This window comes from Pan troglodytes, chromosome 7 (assembly GCF_028858775.2).
Source record: "Pan troglodytes isolate AG18354 chromosome 7, NHGRI_mPanTro3-v2.0_pri, whole genome shotgun sequence".
Lineage (NCBI taxonomy): Eukaryota > Metazoa > Chordata > Mammalia > Primates > Hominidae > Pan > Pan troglodytes.
The window spans coordinates 31,352,839-31,374,305 of record NC_072405.2 but is presented as its reverse complement, the minus strand read 5'-3'; the positions used below and the strand labels follow the sequence as shown (position 1 = coordinate 31,374,305).

At 45.4% G+C, this 21,467-nt stretch overlaps 1 protein-coding gene across 8 annotated transcripts in view; it reads left to right on the top strand.

Annotated features, from left to right (window-relative positions):
• Positions 1 to 21,467, top strand: part of TNFRSF10B (TNF receptor superfamily member 10b) — a 49,735-nt gene that overhangs the window by 25,128 nt on the left and 3,140 nt on the right. For 2 of the 8 annotated variants that reach the window (XM_001158074.8, XM_063816950.1), the window contains 8 exons: positions 1,990 to 2,095; positions 13,856 to 13,969; positions 15,005 to 15,116; positions 16,125 to 16,198; positions 16,286 to 16,396; positions 16,975 to 17,006; positions 17,440 to 17,592; positions 20,477 to 20,549. In XM_001158074.8, coding sequence (XP_001158074.3) covers positions 1,990 to 2,095; positions 13,856 to 13,969; positions 15,005 to 15,116; positions 16,125 to 16,198; positions 16,286 to 16,396; positions 16,975 to 17,006; positions 17,440 to 17,592; positions 20,477 to 20,549 — 775 coding nt within the window. Of the gene's footprint in view, positions 1 to 1,989; positions 2,096 to 2,938; positions 3,192 to 13,855; positions 13,970 to 15,004; positions 15,117 to 16,124; positions 16,397 to 16,974; positions 17,007 to 17,439; positions 17,593 to 20,476; positions 20,625 to 21,467 lie in introns of all 8 variants that reach the window. The other 6 variants (XM_063816952.1, XM_009455003.5, XM_063816951.1 and 3 more) reach the window with 6 other exon arrangements.

Below are 21,467 nucleotides of genomic sequence, written 5' to 3'. Positions count from 1 at the left end.
TCTCCCTCTGTTGCTCAGGCTGGAGTGCAGTGTGACGATCTCAGCTTACTGCCACTTTCACCTCCCAGGTTCAAGCGATTTTTGTGCCCCAGCCACCCAAGTAGCTGGGATTACAGAAGTGCACCTCCATGCCTGGCTTTTTTTTTTTTTTTTTTTTTTTTTTTTTGTATTTTAGTAGGGACGAGGTTTTGCCATGTTGGCCAGGCTGGTCTCCAACTCCTGGCCTCAAGTGATTCATCCGTCTCGGCCTCCCAAAATGCTGGGATTATAGGCATGAGCCACTGCACCTGGCCTTCTCATTCATTTTTGATTTAATTTATTTGTCTTCTTTCTTTTTTCTTAGTTAGTCTAGTTAAAGTTTAGTGATTTCATTTATTTTTTCAAAAAACTAACAGAATTTTGATAATCTTTTGTATTTTTTTCAGTCTCTATTTATTTTTGCTCTGATTTTTATTATTTCTTTTGTTCTGCTAACTGTGGGCTTAGTGTATCTTTTTTCTATTTCCTTGAGGTACAACATTAAGTCTTGTATTTGAGATCTTTCTTCTTTTTTGATGTAGGCGTTTATTGCCATTTCCGCTTAAAACTGCTTTTGCTGCATCCCATACATTTAGTTATGTTATGTTTCCATTTCATTTTCTAATACACTTTTAAAATTCCCTTTTGATTTCCTCTTTGACACATTGGCTGTTCAGGAGCTTTTTACCATTCAAGTTCTTTGTTGATTTCTTAATCACATTGTTGGCTTTTTGTTGTTGTTGTTGTTGAGTTGGAGTTTTTTATATATTTTAGATATTAACCTTTTATCAGATATATAACTAGCAAATGTTTTCCTCTTCCTGTGGGTTGCCCCTTCACTGTTGATCATCATTGGATGCACAAAAGTTTTTAATTTTTACATAGTGCAATTTATCTACTTTTTTTCCTATATATTGCTTGTGTTTTGGGGATCACATTCAAGAAATCATTGCCAAATCCAAGGTCAGGAAGAATAGTTCCTATGTTTTCTTCTAAGTTTTAGGGTTTTCACTTTTATGTTAGATTTTGGATCCATTTTGAGTTAATTTTTGTATACATGTAAGTTAAAGGTTCGAGGTCATTGTTTTGTGATGAGTCAATGTCTAGATTTCCCAAGACCATTTTTAAAAAGATTGTCCTCTCAATTAAATGGTCTTGATACCTTTGCCAAAAATTACTTGATCATATACAGTCATGCACCACATAACAACATTTCTGTCAACAACAGACTGCATATATGATGGTGGCTCCATGCAATTATGTAACATGCTACACAGGTTTGTAGCCTAGGAGCAAAAGGCTATGCCATATAGGCCAGGTGTGTCATAGGATACACCATCTAGGTTTGTGTAAGCACACTCTTCTGATGTTCACACAACACAATTGCCTAATGACCCTTTGCTCAGAACAATGTTGAGCAATACATGGCTGTACGTGCAAGTTCATTTCTGGGCTCTCTGGTCTATAGGTCAAGCACCTTTTAAATCAGAAGTTCACTATTTAATGTTTGATCCTGTATCCCAATTTTTTAAGTTTGCTATATTATAATCCCCATTTATAAAAATGTGTGTCTGTGTGTATGTCTGTGTGAGAGAGAATAAGAGAAAGAGAGAAAGAGAGAGAATAGGCATACCTATGGAAACCTAGTGGAACTAAATGAGACAAAATATTAATGGATGCTGTCTTTAGCTGAGAATATCACGTGTGGTCTGTGTATTCTTCTAAAAACTTTCCTTGCCCACATTTTCTGGAATGAACATGTTTAGAAGAGTTTTGCAAGTGTATGTTACTTGGCCTTCCCTGAAATATGAAGGGACAAACAAACACTAAAGGATGTTTGAGAGGTGAGAGCTGCAAGAAAGATGAAGGTTCTGTTTAGCTTGGGCGCCTGGGGTCAAGAGAATGTGAGTGGATCCTGGGAGGGGTGAGGTCTGGAAGCCACTCATGCCCATCCCTGCTTTGTCCCCACAGGTCTCAGCTGAGTCTGCTCTGATCACCCAACAAGACCTAGCTCCCCAGCAGAGAGCGGCCCCACAACAAAAGAGGTCCAGCCCCTCAGAGGGATTGTGTCCACCTGGTATGTTCAAGATGGGTCTCTAATCCTTGCCCTTCCTCCCCTTGTCTCCATGAGCTTCCAGTCTGTTTCCTTTGCACTTCCTTGTTCTTTATTCCACAGAGAGGCATTGGGTGCCTCCAGTTCAAGGCTCTGTCCTTCTGGACCCTTCCTGCTAGGATGGTATCAAGACACACAAATGAATGAGACAGCCAAAGAAACTGATAGGAACCTTGAGAGAGAATTGAGTGGGACAGAGATGGGGCTGGTGAGGCCTCCAGGCAGTGGTGACTTTGGGCTGACATCCGGAGGAGGGCAGGGCCAGAGGTTCAGAGAGCCAGGAAGAGTGCTCCTAGGAGGGTTCCACTGGAACAATTGCCAGGGGGCAGGAGTTGGAGAAGATGGAGCAACAGCAGGGGGCTGCTGTGGGGAGTGGAGGGTTAGGAAGTTAGAGAGACAGGTGGGGTCAAATCCCACACAGATGAAGCTGGATTTTATTTCATGAGTGATGGATGTCCCTGAGAAGTTTTCAGCAGAGGGCCACCAGCATCAGATGTACATCTTGAGTGCCCACTCCTGGATTGAACCGGAGCAAGACAGGAAGCAGGTGGAGGGCCTTGAGTGTGAGGCGCTCCCCTGGGATGTTATGTGGTGCCCAGAAGGTCATTTGAGCCCCCAGAGATGCAGCAGGAACCTGGCCTGAAGTGTGCTTGACTGTTGTGTTCGCCTCGCACTTCTTCCCCCCTTTCCCCCATGTGTATGAGTTAGGAATTGATTGCTGCATGAAGGTTTCCAGGGCAGGCAAATGTGGCAAGCAGTGGCTTTTAAAATCCATTTACAAAGTTGCATTTCTTTTCCATGACTAAGGGCCACAGGAAAGGCTTGCCTGAGGGCAGACCCTCACATTGCACGTGTGGGCTTGCCAGGAGCAGAGCATGGAGAAGGAAGAACCCAGCGTGAAGCAGACACAAACTCATCTGTAAATGCTCCTATTGCTGTGGTCCAGGGTCAAGACCAGGAAGCAGGACGGGAATAGGAAGGACTCAAGACATATTTGGGGTGTGGATGGATGACGTGTGGGGAATGAGGACAATCGAGGCACCAAATTCAACTGCTCAGGGTAACTTGGCCTCTGAGGGGGCAGTGTGTGGCAGGGCTAGCAGTACACATTTGGGGACCCTAGCACATAGGTGATGCTTGAAGCCGCTGGCTTGAGGGTGTCCACCTGGAAGAAGTTGTAAATACTGAGAAGGAGGGGCACAACTGAGCCCATGAGGATTTGAAGTTGGAGACGATAGGCCAGGGAGACAGGACTGCAATGGGCTGAGCAGGAGCAGTTGGAGAACTTCCATCCTAGAGGGGAGATGGCCCTTCCAGCCACAGGGAGCAGGCCATAGCAAGTGTCAAGGACTGAGATGTGGAAACTCCTCGAAATGCGCATTTCTCTTCCTGTGAATGAGGTCAAGAATCTGTTCATGACACAGACACTGTTTGTACACTGGTTCTGCTAGGTTTTCTTCACTCCTAGTAAGAGGTTAGTTTTTTTTTTTTGTTTTTTGTTTTTTAAATCATTGAGTCACATGAATTCTTACAGATTAGGGAAATTATGCATTGATTGATTGATTGATTGATTGAGATAGGATTTCACTCTGTTGCCCAGGCTGGAGTGCGGTGGCAGGATCATAGCTCACTGTAGCCTCAACCACTTGGGCTCAAGCGATCCTCTCACCTCGGCCTTCCAAAGTGTTGGGATTACAGGCGTGAGCCACTGCGCTGGGTCCAAAATTCTAATAAAAATTCCCATATAACGCCGGGCGCAGTGACTCACACCTGTAATTCCAGCACTTTGAGAGGCCAAGGTGGGCAAATCACTTGAGGCCAGGAGTTTGACACCAGCCTGAGCAACATGGCGAAACCCTGTTTCTACTAAAAATACAAACATTAGCTGGGTATAGTGGCGTGCCTGTAGTCCCAGCTACTTGGGAGGCTGAGGCAGGAGAATCGCTTGAACCCGGGAGGCAGAGGTTGCAGTGAGCTGAGATCGCGCCATTGCACTTCAGCCTGGGTGACAGAGTGAGACCCTGTCTCAAAAAAAAAAAAAAAAAAAAAAATTATCATATATCTTTGCAGTCATTTTGTGGTTTCCTATTTTGTAATTAAGTCATTGAGCCACGTGGACTTCATTTTGTAGTAAGAGGAGAGTGAGGAAGACACATTATTTTCCAGCCACCTTTTCAGTTGCCCCAACACTATTATTAAATAATCACATTTTTATCAGTGACATGAATCACTATGATTATGTATGATACTTACATTATGTTTGATAATAATGTATCATGATACATTATTAAGTAAGATTTGTGTAATTTGGATTTTTTAGAATGTCTTTCAATATTAATAAAAATAATTCAGGAATCTTGTGGATAGCATATAGATGATTATGGTCTATTTTTTGCGTTTGTTTTTACTCATTCTGCCAATCTCTGTCTTTTAATTGCAGAGTTTAAACTATTTTCAGTTAACATAATTATTGACAAGAAAAGATTTGTTTCTGCTCTTCAGTTATTTGTTTTCTTTATGTCTTATATATATTTTGTTCCTCCCTTACCACCTTTTAAAAAAACTTTAGTTTATTTCTTGGCATGTACCATTTTCACTCACTTCTTTTCTTTTCTGCATATTTTAAAATGTATTTTCTGTTTTTCTTAAATATATATTTTGTATATATATATTTAATGAATATATATTTAAATATATACTTATTTTAGTATATATCTTAAAGATATCTATCTTAAATATATATATAGATATATATATATTTTTTGAGACAGGGTCTGCTCTGTCACCCAGGCTGGAGTGCAGCGGCGCGATCTCAGCTCACTGCAGCCTATGGCTGCTGGGTTTAAGCGATTTTCCTGCCTCAGCCTCCTGAGTACAGGGAGTAGCCACCATGCCTGGATAATTTTTGATTTTTAGCAGAGACAGGGTTTTACCATGTTGGTCAGGCTGTCTCAAACTCCTGACCTCAAGTGATCCACCTGCCTCGGCCTCCCAAAGTGTTGGGATTACAGGTGTGAGCCATGCACCTAGCCTAAAACTTATTTTCTTACTGGTTTCCTTGAAGATTACAATTACCTTCTTAAGTATCTAAACAGGTAGTTTTATAATACCGGCAGAATTTCATTGCAATCCAAATACTGTGCTCCTGTACCGCTCCATCTCTCCAGCTTTCTATTGTTGCTGTCATAGATCACATCCTTGCACGTTGTGTGACCACTGACGTCGATCTTAAGGACATGTATGTGTATGGAGCAAGGTTGACTTGTGATGGTTGATTTTATGTGTCAACTTGGTTACCCAGATACTTGGCCAAATATTATCCTAGATGTTTCTGTGAAGGTGTGTTTTTTGTTGTTGTTGTTGTTAGATGGGATTAACGTTTAAATCAGTGGGCTTTGAGTCAAGCAGATTACCCCCTTAATGTTGGCAGGTCCCATCTAATCAGTTGAAAGCCTCAATAGAAAAAAGACTGACCTCCACCAAGAAAGAGGGTGTTCTGCCAGCAGGCAGCCTTCAGACCTGAGCTGTGACTCTTCTCTGCTGGCCTATCCTGTACCTTTTGAATTTGCCAGCCTCCACAGTTATGTGAACCAATTCCTTAAGATAAATCTCTATCTCTCTAGAGCAGGGGCCCCTGACCCCCAGACCATGGACCAGTACTGGTCCGTGGCCTGTTAGGAACCAGGCCACACAGCAGGAGGTGGGCTGTAGATGAGTGAGCATTACTGCCCGAGCTCTGCATGCCGTCAAATCAGCGGCAGCATTAGACTTCATAGGAGCGTGAACCCTATTGTGAACTCCACATTTGAGAGATCTAGGTTGCGCACTCCTTATGAGAATCTAATGCCTGATGATCTGTCACTGTCTCCCATCACCCCCAGATAGGACCATCTAGTTGCAGGAAAACAAACTCAGGGCTTCCACTGATTCTACGTTATAGTGAGTTGTGTAATTATTTCATTATATGTTACCATATAATAGTGATAGAAATAAAGTGCACAATAAATGTAACATGCTTGAATCATCCTGAAACCATCCCCATGCCCCCAACTCCAGTCCGTGGAAAAATTGTCTTTCAGGAAACCAGTCCCTGGTGGCAAAAACGTTGGAGACCCCTGCTCTAGAGAGCCCTGACTAATACAGAATTTTTAAAGACTTGAAATTCTTTTAAACCATACTTGATCTCCAAGTAATGGAAATAATAAGATTATATTTCCACCTAACATAATACAGCTATCCTGTATACAACTGAAAACGCACTAACCCTTTCTCCAGAAGAGGATGCAAAGTTCTTGAGTGGTGTTTACTCCTTTCCTTGATACCCTGGAACATAAATACTATAAAGTGAACAATACTTAAATACTACGATATAAATTCAAAATATCTTGTGTCACATAACAAGGGGATAAGAGAAGGAAGAAAACACAGATATTTGCTTAACATATATTTACACATAAACACACACACATAACACAATAAGGAAGAAATACTTATAACGATTACAGTCCTTGTTTCCATAGCTGGTCATGTCATTGTAGCTGGTATTTATAAGAAGCTTCTTTCGCTGTGCATTCTGTATTCCCTGTGCCCTCACTAAGCACCTCAGCTGGTCATGGCTCTGTGCCTGGTAGAGTGAACCAAGCTTTATTCCTGAAGGGTCTGAGCTATTAGTGGTCCTGCTTTAATAGGGTTGTGGTAGTTTTCCATTGACTTTACTCACAGGGCACGGTAATACTAAGAGATGCCCTAAGGAATCTCCTGTATTCTAGACATCCTCTTCCTTACGTCCATTGTGGAATAAGAGTCCAATTTTCCCTTCAGTTTCCCCTTTGTGTTCAGAATCAGTCAATCCAGCCAGCAGGGTTTGTGTAACTGGTTTTCGCCTGTTGATTCAGAGGCATGAGGAACCCAAAGTGGCCAAGTGGCAGTCTTCAAGTTACACAGAATCACTGTTGTGTCTCCTCATGGAATCATTTCTCCCTCTGAAACTCAGAGCTCTAGCAAAGCATAAAGCAGCAAAAATTTTGAAAACAAGCCACTAAGGGTAATGTGGAGTGGGGCCATTCCTGCTTCCACCCCTAGATTCCTGGACACATGAATCCTAGCAATGGAAGAAACAACCGCATGTATTGGAGGATAATTCAGAGCATAGACAGTCTCCTGGAGAACCTTGTTGCAGCCCTTCAAGGTACTGCCACCCAGCTGACATTGTAAATGAGTTTTCAAAAAGCCATATCCCACCATCTTACCAAGCCAGCAGTTTTGAGATGGTGGGGAACATGGTAAGACCAGTAATTCCATGAGCACAGGCCCATTATAGTGGGCGCTTCATTTGCCATCAAGTGAGTCCCTCAATCAGAAGCAATGCTGTGTGAATACCATGACTGTGGATAAGGCATTCTGTGAGTCCACAGAGGATAGTTTTGACAGAAGCATTGCATGCAGGGGAAGGCAAGTCTATGTGCAAAATAAGCTTCTCTTCCAGTAAAAATGCTGCCCCCTCCATGATAGAAATGGTTCAGTGTAATAATCAACCTGCCACCAGGTAGCTGGCAGACTGACCCTCTGAATGGTGCTATATCAGAGACTCAGTGTTGGCCTCTGCTGCCTATTGATTGGGCACTCAGTAGCAGCTGTAGCCAGGTTGGCCTTGGTGAGGGAAGTCTGTATTGTTAAGCCCATACATAACCTCCATCCCTGCCACCATGCACACTTTGTTCATGAGCCCATTGAGTAATGACAAGGATGGCTGGGAAAGAAGCTGACTGGTAGCCACAGAACAGGTCATCCTATCCACCTGATTATTAAAATCCTTCCCTGCTAAGATCACTTTTTGTGAAGATATTTGTGTCACATGGGGCACAAATATCTTCATTTTTTTTTACCCATTGAGAAAGGTCTATCCACACACCTCTTCCCCAGACTTCCTTGTTATCAGTTTTCCTTCAGAGCCTCTGACCCTCTAGCCAAATCATTGACCACAGCTCATGAATCAGTATATAACTACATGTCTAGCCATTCTTCCCTCAAGCAAAATGAACAACCAGGTGTACTGCTCAGAGTTCTGCCCAGTGGCAGGATCTCTTTTTTTTGAGACGGAGTTTCGCTATTGTTACCCAGGCTAGAGTGCAATGGGGCGACCTCGGCTCACTGCAACCTCTGCCTCCCGGGTTCAAGTGATTCCCCTGCCTCAGCCTCCCAAGTAACTGGGATTACAGGCATGTGCCACCATGCTCGGTAATTTTGTATTTTTAGTAGAGACGAGGTTTCGCCATGTTGGTCAGGCCAGTCTCGAACTCCTGACCTCAGGTGATCCACTCACCTCGGCCTCCCAAAGTGCTGGGATTACAGGTGTGAGCCACCACACCTGGCCTAGAGGATTTCTTTTCACCACTGTCCTTCAGGGACGTCCCAGACAGTGGATGTGATGCTGCAAACATCCACTTCTAAGGGTTACCTGTATGTGGTGCAGAACCATCTGTAAACCTTCTTCTGGCAACTGACCATAGGGAATTCCTCATGAGGCCATAAGTGCAGGCCGGGCAAAAGAAAGTAATTTTGCAGGAGTGGGGATCATGGGCACTTGGGCCACTTCTTCATGTAACTTTCTTGTGCCTTCAGGGCCTACTTAAGCCTAATTTTATATATATACCAATTACATTTGAAAATGGAAATGGAAACTTTAGGCTGTATGTGCCCAAACTTATGGCTTGGTAGGCAAAATAACACTCAGTTCACGATGAGCAGTCAGGTCGTAGAGTAATTTGGTGGCCTATGGTTAACCATTCAGTCTGCACTAAGGCCCAGAAACAAGCCAAGAGCTGTTCCTCAAAAGGAGAGTAGTTATCTGCAGAGGATGGCAAGTCTTTGCTCCAAAACCTAAGGGCATGTGCTGTGGTTGACCTAGAGTGGGCTACTAAAGGTTCAAAACAGCATTGCTGTCTGCCACCAATACTTCAAGCACCGTTGGGTCTGCTGGGTCGTATGGCCCAAGTGACAGAAAAATGTCTACGGCAGCCTGGACCTGTTGCAGAGCCTTCTCTTGTTCTGAGCACCACTCAAAACTAGCACATTTTTAGGTGACTTGATAAATAGGCCAGAGAAACACACCCAAATGAGGAATATGTTGCCACCAAAATCAAAATAAGCACACTAGGCATTGTGTCATTTTCTTGGTTGTAGGGAGGTGGGGGTGGCAGATACAACAATTTATCTTTTATCTTAGAATATCTTAGAAGAGAAGGAATATCTTATGTGCCACATCATTCAACAACTAGGAATTTGTTTCCCAGTTGTTGTCCTTCTACTGAGGTAGAAGGCCCTTGAAATTTTGTCAGATTTATTTCCCACCCCCTGACATGCAAATGTCTTACCATTAAGTCTAGAATAGTTGCTACTTCTTGCTCATGAGGTTCAATCAGTATAATGTCATCAGTATAATGGATCGTCTTGTGTGTTATCTTGTGAAAGGGAAAGGCCATCAATATCCCTGCAGGCCAGATGTGGCGGCTCGCGCCTGTAATCCCAGCACTTTGAGAGGCCAAGGTGGATGGGTCACTTGAGACCAGGAGTTCTAGACCAGCCTGGCCAACATGGTGAAACCTCATCTCTACTAAAAATACAAAAATTAGTTGGATGTGGTGGCACACATGGGTAATCCCAGCTACTTGGGAGGCTGAGGCATGAGAATTGCTTGAACCCAGGAGGTGCAGGTTGCAGTGAGCTGAGATCATGCCACTGCACTCCAGCCTGAGAGACAGAGCAAGACTCTGTTTAATTAAAAAAAAAAACAAAAAACCTGCAAACTAAATTATGACATAGGGCTGCGATTTGATGCATCCCGGAGACAGGATAGTGAGGGTATATTGCTGGCCTTGCCAACTGAAAGCAAACTGCTTCTGGGAGTCTTTATTGACAGGTATGACCAATAAAGCATTTGCCAGTTCAACACCTGCATACCAGGTACCAGGGTACCAGGGATGTGGCGATTTGCTCAAACAATGAAACCATATCTGGGACAGTTATAACTGGAATCACCACCTGGTTAAGCGTATGATAATCCACTGTCATTCACCAAGATCCATCTGTCTTTGGCACAGGCCAAATAGGCAAGTTCAATGGGCATGTGATGGGAATCACCACAGATGCATCCTGGATGGTGGTAATGATCTCTGCAATCCCTCCAGGAATGTTGTATTGCTTTTGTTTTTTTGTGCTTTACAGGCAGGGTATCACTCTGTCACCCAGGCTGGAGTGCAGTGGCACAATCATAGCACACTGCAGCTTGAACTCCTGGGCTCAAGCAATCCTCCTGCCTCAGCTTCTTGAGCAGCTAAGACTACAGGCATGTACTGTCATACCTGGATAATTTTGTATGTGTGTGTACAGATGGAGTCTCACTGTGTTGCCCAGGCTGGTAAACCCCTGGCCTCAAGTAATCCTCCTGCCCTGACCTCCCAATGTGCTGGAATTACAGACATGAGCCACCATGCCCATCTGGTATTGCTTTTGATTTACTATTTTTTTTAAGTAAATGCAAATCTGGTGGCTTCCACCTGGTCTTTTCCACCATAATAGTCTTCACTTCACATGTCAGGGAATGAAGGTGGGGATTGTGCCAGCTGCTGAGTATGTCTATTCCAATTACACATACTAAAATGAGGAAATCAGACAGGATGGGTTTGGGGACCCACTGGCCCCTTTCTGAGATGGACTTGAGCTTAGTTTGAGTAATGACAACATAACTTCAATGGTATGCAAACACTGTGCTCCTGTACTTCTCCGTCTTTCCTCCTCCATCTTGTTGTTATAGATCACATCCTTGTACATTGTGTGCCCATTAACATCAATTTGTAATTATTGTTTTCTGCATTTGCTCTTTAAATCATATAAGTAAATAAGAGGATTTACAAACCAAATGTACCATAATACTGTGCTATAGACTGAATTGTGTCCCCAAAATCATATGTTGAAGCATTACCATCCAATGAGATGGTATTTGGAGATGGTGCCTTTGGGAAGTAATTGGGTTTAGATGAGGTCATGAGGGTGGGGCCCTCATGATGGGATTAGTGCCTTTTTAAGAAAAGACACCAGACAACTTGCTCTCTCTCGCTCGCTTGCTCTCTCCCCCCCTCTTCTGGTGTGTGCAAGGAAGAGGTTACGCAAATGCACAGCAAGATGGTGGCCATCTCTAGAACTATGATAAATAAATGTCTATTGTTTAAGCCACTTGGTCTATGGTATTTTATTATAGCAGCCTAAGTAGCTGCGTACCAGCATTTATATTTACCTAAATAGTTACCTTTTCCAGTGTTCTTTATCTCTTCGTATGCCTTTGAGCTATTATCTAATGTCATTACATTACCTCCTAAAGGATTCCTTTTAGCATTTCACAGGGCAGATCTACTAGTAATGTGCTCCATTACCTTTCATTTATCTAAGAATGTCTTAATTTCTTCTTCATTCTTGAATGATAATGTTCCTGGATATCAAATTCTTGGTTGCAGGATTTTGTATGCTTGTGTTTTTGTTTTTTGGCACTTTAAATATGTTACCCACTCCCTTCTGGCCTCTATGGTTCCTGGTGAGAAATTAGCTAATAACCTTATTGAGGTTCCCTTGTACATACTGAGTGGGCCACTTGCTACTTTCAGGATTTTCTGTTTGTGTTGGGCTTTTGTCCATTTGACTATAATGTGTCTCAGTGTAGTTCTCTTTTAACTTATCCTGCTTGGAGATCATTGAGTTTCTTGGATATGCAGACAAATGTTTTTTAAAAGTCTTGCACCTCCTTGTTAAATATTATTCCTAAATGTTTTATTCATTTTTATGTCATTGTCAATGAAATTGTTTTCTTAATTTCCTTTTTGGATTGTTCTTTGCTACTGCAAAACTTTTACGCTGAAAACTATCAAACATTGCTGTAAGAAATTTTTAAAAAGCAAAATAAACAGGAAGATATTCCATGTTCATAGATCAAAATGGTGTTAAATTACCCAAAGCAATATACAGATTCAATGAAATCCCTACCAAAATCTCAGTGGTGTTATTTTAAAAATGGAAGAACTTATATTCAAAGTCGTATGGAATTAAAAAGACTTATTGACCAAAAACAATCTGGTGAAAGAAAAGCAGAGTTGGCGGGACTCACACTTTCCAATTTTGAAACATATCCTCATTCCAGGGCAGCTTTAGTCCCCCTTTCTTTGGATCATTCTTTGACTCTATAGAGATTCCTCCCGTTTTCTTCCCATGGCTGATGGTGTGAGCTTTAATTTTGAAGGCTTTTCCCACTGTTGTATGACTTCTGCTCCTGGTGTATCTTCCACTGGCTAGGAGCTCATTCAGAACAGGTATTAGAACATTCTTCTGTGCATTTTAAAGGTCTAAGATGGCACTGTCTAATATAGTAGTCCCTAGGCCCATGTGATTGCCAATCACTTGAAATATGTGAGGCAGGTGGATCACGAGGTCTGGAGTTCGAGACCAGCCTGGCCAAGATGGTGAAACCCCGTCTCTACTAAAAACACAAAAATTAGCCGGGTGCAGTGGCGGGTGCCTGTAATCCCAGTTACTCAGGAGGCTGAGGCAGGAGAATCACTTGAACCCAGGAGGCAGACGTTGCAGTGAGCCGAGATCACTGCACTCTAGCCTGGGCAACAGAGCAAGACTCTGTCTCAAAAAAAAAAAAAAAGAAATATGCTACTGCAAATTGAGATGTGCCATGAGTTAAAATATACACAGGATTTGAAGACATACTATGAAAAAAATGCTGTAAAATATCTCAATGTTTTATGTGGATTACATATTTAAGTGATATTATCTGGGGTACATTAAATTAAAATGCATTATTAACATTAATTTCACCCCTTCTCACTTTTTTTAATGTGCTGAGTATGGATTTAAATTTCATATGTGGGCTGGACACAGTGGCTGACACCTGTATTCCTAGCACCTTGGGAGTCCAAGGAGAGTGAATCACTTGAGCCCAGGAGTTTGAGACCAGCCTAGGCAACATGGTGAAACCTCATCTCTACAAAAAAAAGTACACAAAAAATTAAACCGGCGTGGTGGTGTGCACCTGTAGTCCCAGCTATTTGTGGGGGGGGGGAGAGGGAGGGTCCGGGAGGTCGAGGGTGCAGTGAGCTGAGATCACACCACTGCACTCCAGCCTGGGCTATAGAGCAAGACCCTGTCTAAATAAATAAATAAATAAATAGGCCGGGTGCAGTGGCTCACGCCTATAATCCCAGCACTTTGGGAGGCCGAGGCAGGCAGATCATGAGGTCAGGAGATCGAGACTAGCCTGGCCAATATGGTGAAACCCTGTCTCTACTAAAAAAATACAAAAATTAGCCAGGTGTGGTAGTGTGTGCCTGTAATCCCAGCTACTCAGGAGGCTGAGCCAGGAGAATCTCTGGAACCCGGGAGGCGGAGGTTGCAGTGAGCCGAGATCACGCCACTGCACTCCAGCCTGGGTGACAGAGTGAGACTACGTCTCAAAAATAAAAAATAAAATAAATAAATGTGTGGCTTATATTTCTTTTGGCAGTGCTGGTTTAAGGTGTGTAAATGCAGAATTGATGAACTGACCAAGCTAGGTAGAGGAGATTTCCCTCTTATGGTTCCACACATCCCTGAAAGAGGAGTCCCCCAGCCACCACTGCCAGCTTCTGGGAATCCTGTGACATTTCATTCACTGGCTTTTCTCTCCCCTCCCAGGACACCATATCTCAGAAGACAGTAGAGATTGCATCTCCTGCAAATATGGACAGGACTATAGCACTCACTGGAATGACCTCCTTTTCTGCTTGCGCTGCACCAGGTGTGATTCAGGTACAGAACATATGGACCCCATGCCTAAAGGTGGAATGCGGGGTGATGACATAAAAGTTGTAGCTAAAATGGGATCAGGAGACCTAGATTCTGGTCCACCTTGGTCTTCATCATACCATGTTCCATGATTTTGTCTTTGAGCTTTTTAATAAATAAAACAGGCCCGGCACAGTGGCTCATGCCTGTAATCTCAACACTTTGGGAGGCATCACTTGAGCCCAGGAGTTTGAAACCATCCTGGGCAACATGAGAAACCCCGTCTCTACAAAAATATAAACATTAGCCGGGCATGGTGGTGCGTGCCTGTATTTCCAGCTACTTAGGAAGCTGAGGCAGAAGGATCTCTTGAGCCCAGGAGGTCGAGGTTGCAGGGAGCCGAGATTGTGCCACTGCATTCCAGCCCAGGCAACAGAGCAAAACCCTGTCTCAATAATTAATAAAAATAATAATAATACAGAAATTATTTGTATAATGTATGCTACATGGTAAGGAAATCTTTTAAACTGTCAGCTGCAAGGGGGTGGGGCCATGAGCTGGGCCAAGTGGACGGGGCTGGATATCAGCAGTGGCACAGGTCTGCTTTGGGGCCAGGCTCTCTCCCCTGGGCTCTGTGCTCCTGGCAGGTGCTCGGCCTCACTCACCCTTCAGGTTCTCAGGCCTCTCCCTCCTCCCCAGCAGGCTGGGCCTTGGGGAAGTCCCCCAAGGGCTCCTCTCCTTGCAGTCTCTCAGGTGATGCCTTGCACTTCCCTTGCTACTGGCCATGCGATCTAAACGATGCTTGTCCCCTAAATGATGCTTTCCCCTAATCTAATGTAATAAATAATGAACTGTGGTCCTTTTGTATGACTCAACGAGTGTTAGTGACAGCTGAAGGGTGGGTATCCTGAATGAGCCATAAGTGTGCTGGTGCAGAAACTGGCCCTCAGAACTCCTTGGCAAACCGAGTTGAGCTGAGTAGCAGGGTCTTGGGGTGGGGAGGAAGGGTCAAAGGACACATCAGGAAAACATTCCCAAAACCTTGTGCTCTGTCGTCAGGTGAAGTGGAGGTAAGTCCCTGCACCACGACCAGAAACACAGCGTGTCAGTGCGAAGAAGGCACCTTCCGGGAAGAAGATTCTCCTGAGATGTGCCGGAAGTGCCGTACAAGGTGAGACAGGAGCCGGGGGCTCCCAGTAGCTCCATGGAACCCCAAAAAGACCCAAGTCTCCTTGTACCCCTGTCTCTCCCCTGACAGCACCCCCATGGGGCATCCTTGAGCCTGTGGCTGCCCCTCCTGGTCCCTCTGCATGTCACCACCCCTGCCCCCTGCAGCAGCCTCTTTCCACCCCTCCCCAGCACGAGTCCCCTTGACCAGGCTGACTTGTTCACTGACCACAGAAGGCCATGACTTGGGGCCCATGATAATTTTAGGGGCCCATGAAATGATTTAATTTCTCTTGAAATAAGAAGAATGAGTAGAATGCAGCCAGGCATATATTCATCTTTATACCAATTCAGCAATAAAATGTATTTTTAAATATTTTTTATGCATGCAGGGGTCCATAAAGACAAAAGTGCCCATGGCCCACAAAAGGCATAATAAGGCCATGGGGTGGAGCTCCTTCAAGTTCCCATGAGGACTTGAGCCCACCCAGCCGGCCTCACCACTGGCCCCTGATCCCTCAGTAAGACCTGTCTTTTCCCTATTTGGGTTTTAGGGGCCAAGAGTAATTTGCTCTTCTCTGGCCCCCTAGTATTTGCTGTGATTGGGGGAAATGGGCAGACAGCTGGGGACAAGAGCTCACTTTTGTGGTTGACTGGAAGACCGGACTCATCTTGTGGCCACAGGGGCTTGTGACCTTCCCCTGGAGTGTGGCTCTTCCTAACGCAGGCCTCCCCTGCAGCCCAGGGAAGCTCAGTGTGCGCCCAGCACAGAAGGCTCCTGGAACTGCAGCTCTGACCCCAGAGCAGGGAGGCCGAGGGGCTGAAGTGCACATGCTCAGACCCTTCCCCAGCCTCAACAAGGGAGCTTGGGGGACCCCCTGCAGACACGAGGAGACTGTCCTTCCCCTGACACCTTCTCAGGGACACTGGGGAGGGAGGGTGGCTCCTCTTTCATCCCACCTGGCCAGCTTTCCATCAAGAGTCCCCCCTCTCCCTCCCTGTGTGTACCCAGGTGTCCCAGAGGGATGGTCAAGGTCGGTGATTGTACACCCTGGAGTGACATCGAATGTGTCCACAAAGAATCAGGTACAAAGCACACTGGGGAAGCCCCAGCTGTGGAGGAGACGGTGACCACCAGCCCAGGGACTCCTGCCTCTCCCTGTTCTCTCTCAGGCATCATCATAGGAGTCGCAGTTGCAGCCGTAGTCTTGATTGTGGCTGTGTTTGTTTGCAAGTCTTTACTGTGGAAGAAAGTCCTTCCTTACCTGAAAGGCATCTGCTCAGGTAGGTGCTGGCTGAGGGCGGGGGCACAGGGCACTCTCTGCCCTGCCCCCTCCCACCCTATTCCCACAGACAGAAATACCTGCCCCTGCCCCAAGTCTAAGTGCCTCCAGCCTGGCTCTATCCTCCTCCTCGTGGTCACCCCCATCCCCACATCCCGTGTACCCCCCAGGACCCTAGTCTCATCAGTCCCTCTCCCAGGTCTGGGGGTCCCCACATCTCCCAGCCAAGTCCAGGAGGGCAGGACCAGTTCCTCCCATCTTCAGGCCCAGCCAGGCAGGGGGCAGTCGGCTCCTCAACTGGGTGACAAGGGTGAGGATGAGAAGTGGTCGTGGGATTTTTTCAGCCTTGGTCAGAGCAGAACCAGAGATTTTCCACGTGTTTGTTTTTACTCTAGTTCCCCTTCTCATCCCCCTTCCTCAGGGTGTCTCTGAGTTGTAAGGCCCCATTCCTGTCCCCAGCCCCAGGGCTCCTTGTCCAGTGTCCCAGCCCCCAGCCCAGCCCTGTGCCCCACTGTCCTCTGGGAGGGGGGTGCTTCATGGGCCCCTTCCCGCCTGCTAAGGAGACTCCTTCTTTTTTAGGTGGTGGTGGGGACCCTGAGCGTGTGGACAGAGTGAGTTGATTTCTCCAGCAGCTGGGGGCTCAGGGGTTCAGGAACTGCTTCCTGGGACAGCAGAACCTGGGTGGGCGGGTCCCCATTGTCCTCATGGCTGCCCTGACTCTCTGAAGTGGCCTGGGGGCTCTGGGCTGACTGTGGGGGACACATGGCCATTTTGAGCACCACATAGGCTGGTGAGCCCTGCTGCAGCCCAGGTGACATCCTCACCCCACAGCCTGCACCCTAGGGATGGGGTGTCTGCCTGAGCACAGCACTGGGGGCCTGGCCCCAGCAGCAGGTCCTGGATGTGCTGAGTCTGGGCTGCCTGCGGTGACCTCTCTGAGAGGGGGTGGGGATGTCAGGTGCAGCTGCATACTGGGGACCCTGCAGCGAGCCCTAGGTGTGGACTCCTGAGTCGGCTTTTTGCCTTCCCAATGTCTTTTTCCAGAGCTCACAACGGCCTGGGGCTGAGGACAATGCCCTCAATGAGATCGTGAGTATCTTGCAGCCCACCCAGGTCCCTGAGCAGGAAATGGAAGTCCAGGAGCCAGCAGAGCCAACAGGTGTCAACATGTCCCCAGGGGAGTCAGAGCATCTGCCGGTGAGTGGGGAACAGATCATTTTGTTTCCTGGCCTGCTGCTCACCTGGGATTTCGTAGACAGTGGGAGAGGGCAGTGCCTTAGCTCTCCTGGACCAGAGGAAATGGAACCTGAAGGAGCCAGGGGACTGCAGGGGATGGAGCAGCTGCACTGAGGTGGTGACCGTGCCAGTCTGCAGGACATCTCCTTCTTACTCCCTGTCCTGTCCTTGCTGTGTCCCCCGAGCCTGGAGCTCCACAGGCATAGAGTGGGGGTCACAGTGTTCATTGATGAGTGAATAAGGCTGCACAGTCTCCATCGTGTGCTCCTAACAGAACTCAGGGAGCCCTTGCTTGTAACAGCAGTTTTAAATTTACTCTGAAATTGTTATTACATTGAACATATTTCAAAGTTCGTAGGGCAGCTTCCAAAAAGTAGGATTCCAAGTCGATGCACAAAGGGCTTTTGTATTGGAGACACGCACACAATCAGTTCATATCAATCCATCAGTTTTGATATGATATTGAGTAGGCAGGAAATCTATATATACATTTATTGTTCATTGCTCGTAAGCACTGAAAGTCCTTCCCTCGAACATAAGATGAGACTATCCAGTTTCCTGCAGTGTTTTATTTTTAATGATTTGATTTTTAACATACAGCAATATAATCTAAACAGAATTGAATTTTTGATTCAATATAAGCTGAGAAACTCCCTGAATTATTCTGAGTCTCTGTTTCCTTCTTCCAAGCCCATTTAGCAACCAATTCTTCCTTTTTCCCCTGCCTTTGCCCTTTTGCCACCTCCTTTGCTACATGTCAAATGTTTACTTTTTTCTCTCTTCCTCTTCACTCTTTTTTAAAAAAACAAACAAACAAACAAACAAAAACTAGATCTTATCCTTGAAAATGTCAGATGTTTATATGGGCAGAGATCTCTTCCACCTAGACTGTTTCTGTTTCTTCCTTGCATCTGTACCACTTTCTTTTTAAATAAAGAGATTTTAAAAGGAAACAAATGAACAATGCCAATACTTCCTCCATGCTTATTAATGACTTTGAAGATTTTTTTTTTTTTTGAGACAGGATCTTGCTCTATCACCTGGGCTGGAGTGCAGTGGCACGATCTTGGCTCATTGCAACCCCTGCCTCCTGGGCTCATGTCATCCTCTCACCTCAGCTTCCTGAGTAGCTGGAACTATAGGCATGTGCCACCGTGCCCAGCTAAGTTTTGTATTTTTTGTAGAGACGAGGTTTGGTCATGTTGCCTAGGCTAGCCTCGAACTCCTGAACTCAGGCAATCCACCCTCCTTGGCCTCCCAAAATGCTGGGATTGCAAGCATGAACCACCATGCCTGCCTGGCCTGATCATTTTTTGAAAGCAGGTCACCCATAGCCACACATCCACCAGAGTATGAAAAAACTTGATCATACCAAGAGCCTTCTTTACTCTTTCCCAGCCTTTTGGCCCTTCTTATTTCAGGTAACTACGGTGGATAATTTCTTGCGATTCTTTGCTAAACTCTTTATGCATATACCATCTAGGTACATAAATGCATATGTATTTATGTGGTATTGACATGAAAAGGATTATATCATGTACAACACCAAACAAAACTGTCTAATATGTTTTAATATCTTAGACAGCAAATATGTTTTCAAAATTATTTTTACACATCTTATAATTTAAAATTAGATAAAATTTAGAATTATAAGATTTTCTCCAGCACTCCCCCGCCCACATAGTCACTAGACTTTAAAAATATTAATTTAAATTAATACATGGTTCTAGGAATGATTGAGATCCTTTCAACATTCAATTTTATTATCAAAGAAGATAATATTTCAAGTCAAGTGTTTTATTATGACTCAATCAAGATTTGGGAGTTTATTTCAGATAAATTTTTCCTATTCCTCATCAAAGCTGTTTCTTTGCATTTTGGGTCTTCTTGTAAGTCCATTTTCTAATTTATTATGTCTGCTGCTACTTTTCTTTTCTTTCTTTCTGAGATGGGTCTCACTCTTGTCACCCAGGCTGGAGTGCAGTGGTACAATCATGGCTCACTGCAGCCTTGACCTTCTAAAGCCAAGTAAGCTCGGACTTACCGGCTTCTGAGTAGCTCGGATGACAGACAGTTTTGTGCCACTACACCCAGCTTATTTTATTTTATTTTATTTTATTTTTAGAAACAGGATCTCGCTATGTCGCCTAGGCTGGTCTCAAACTCCTGGGCTCAAGCAATCCTCACACCTCAGCCTCCCAGAGTGCTGGGATTACAGGTGTGAGCCACCATGCCTGGCCTCTGCTATGTGGTTTAACATTCATCAGGGCTAAGTGCAGTGGCTCACGCCTGTAATCCCAGCACTTTGGGAGGCCGAAGCGGATGGATCATCTGAGGTAAGGAGTTTGAGACTAGCCTGGCCAACATGGTGAAACCCTGTCTCTACTAAAAATATAAAAATACAATAAAATAATTAGCTGGGCATGGTGGTGCACACCTGTAATCCCAGCTACTTGGGAGGCTGAGGCAGGAGAATCTCTTGAACCCAGAGGTGGAGGTTGCGGTGAGCCAAGATCGCACTATTGCACTCCAGCCTGGGAGACAGAGTGAGACTCTGTCTCAAAAAAAAAAAAAAAAAAAATCATCAGGACATATTCACTTTTAAGTATTACAAATTAAACCTTGGGGTTTTAAAAATATAGACTCCTAATCTAAAATATTGACTGCTGTATCGGCCTCCTTCCGAGAGTCTTGCCCCTTTGTTTCCTGTCTTGTTGCCAGACCTTTCAGAACAATGTTCTGGAAGTGACATGCTGCAGGTCTCAGGGCTGGCTGGTGGTCGGGGTCAGTACTGGACTGTAGGACTCCTGGCTCTGACCAGGACATTCCCCACTATGTGTTACAGGAACCGGCAGAAGCTGAAGGGTCTCAGAGGAGGAGGCTGCTGGTTCCAGCGAATGAAGGTGATCCCACTGAGAGTAAGTGTTTTGCTCCTGGAGATGCAGCAGGAATGGAGGGAATAGGGACAGGGGTCCTAACTGCTGTCCCCAGAGGTGAGAGGGCTCTTCTAGAGTATTCCATGCTGGAAGCCGTGGGTCCTGTGCTATAGACCATCTGGACCCTAAACTGTCTTCTCCCATCTCTTCTCCCCACTCTACCTCATCCTCTCTGCACCCTATCATTGACCCTAATGACTCTGTCCGTCCCCTCATCCTCTCTCCTCCTTTGTTCAGGGCCTGATGTAGCCCCCGCCTGCCCCTGAGGACCTCCTGAGGGGCTGGCCTGTCCTGCACAGCACCACTAACCCCAGTGGGCTAAGGAGCTCTTGACCTGTGCCTCAGCCCAATTCGCAGAGCTGTTGTGTAAACTACATACGAATTCCAAAGACTTAATGCAAAAAAGAGTGGAAAATATTTCACTCATAATTTTTGTGTATTGATTGTATATTAAATTATATTTTAAATATATTCAGTACCATACATTAAAATGAATGTCACTTGTTTCTGATGTTCTTTAAAATAAGGCTGTTGGAAAACGTAGCCTCGTGTTACTGACCCTGTCTATCTCTGAGGACGGCGAGGTGCATCATGTTGCACACACGTCTCATTTAATCCCTCATCGTCCCGAGATCTGGGCAGCATTGCTCGGTCTTTGGGTTCACTTCTTGCTCAGAGTCTGTTTGCCTCCACCTAGCTCTGCCCCAGCCCCAGGAAGTGAGGCCGAGCTGGGTGAAAACAGAGGTCCCCTGTCCCAGGCCCTGTGCTTTCCACAGACGCAGAAGTGGCCGCCCTGGGACCTGCTCCCATGACAAGCGCAGCCCAGGCAGCCTCCTCCCTCCTCTGAGCTCCCGCTGCAGCCACTCTCTCTCCCTCCCTCGGACTCTCACCCACTTTACT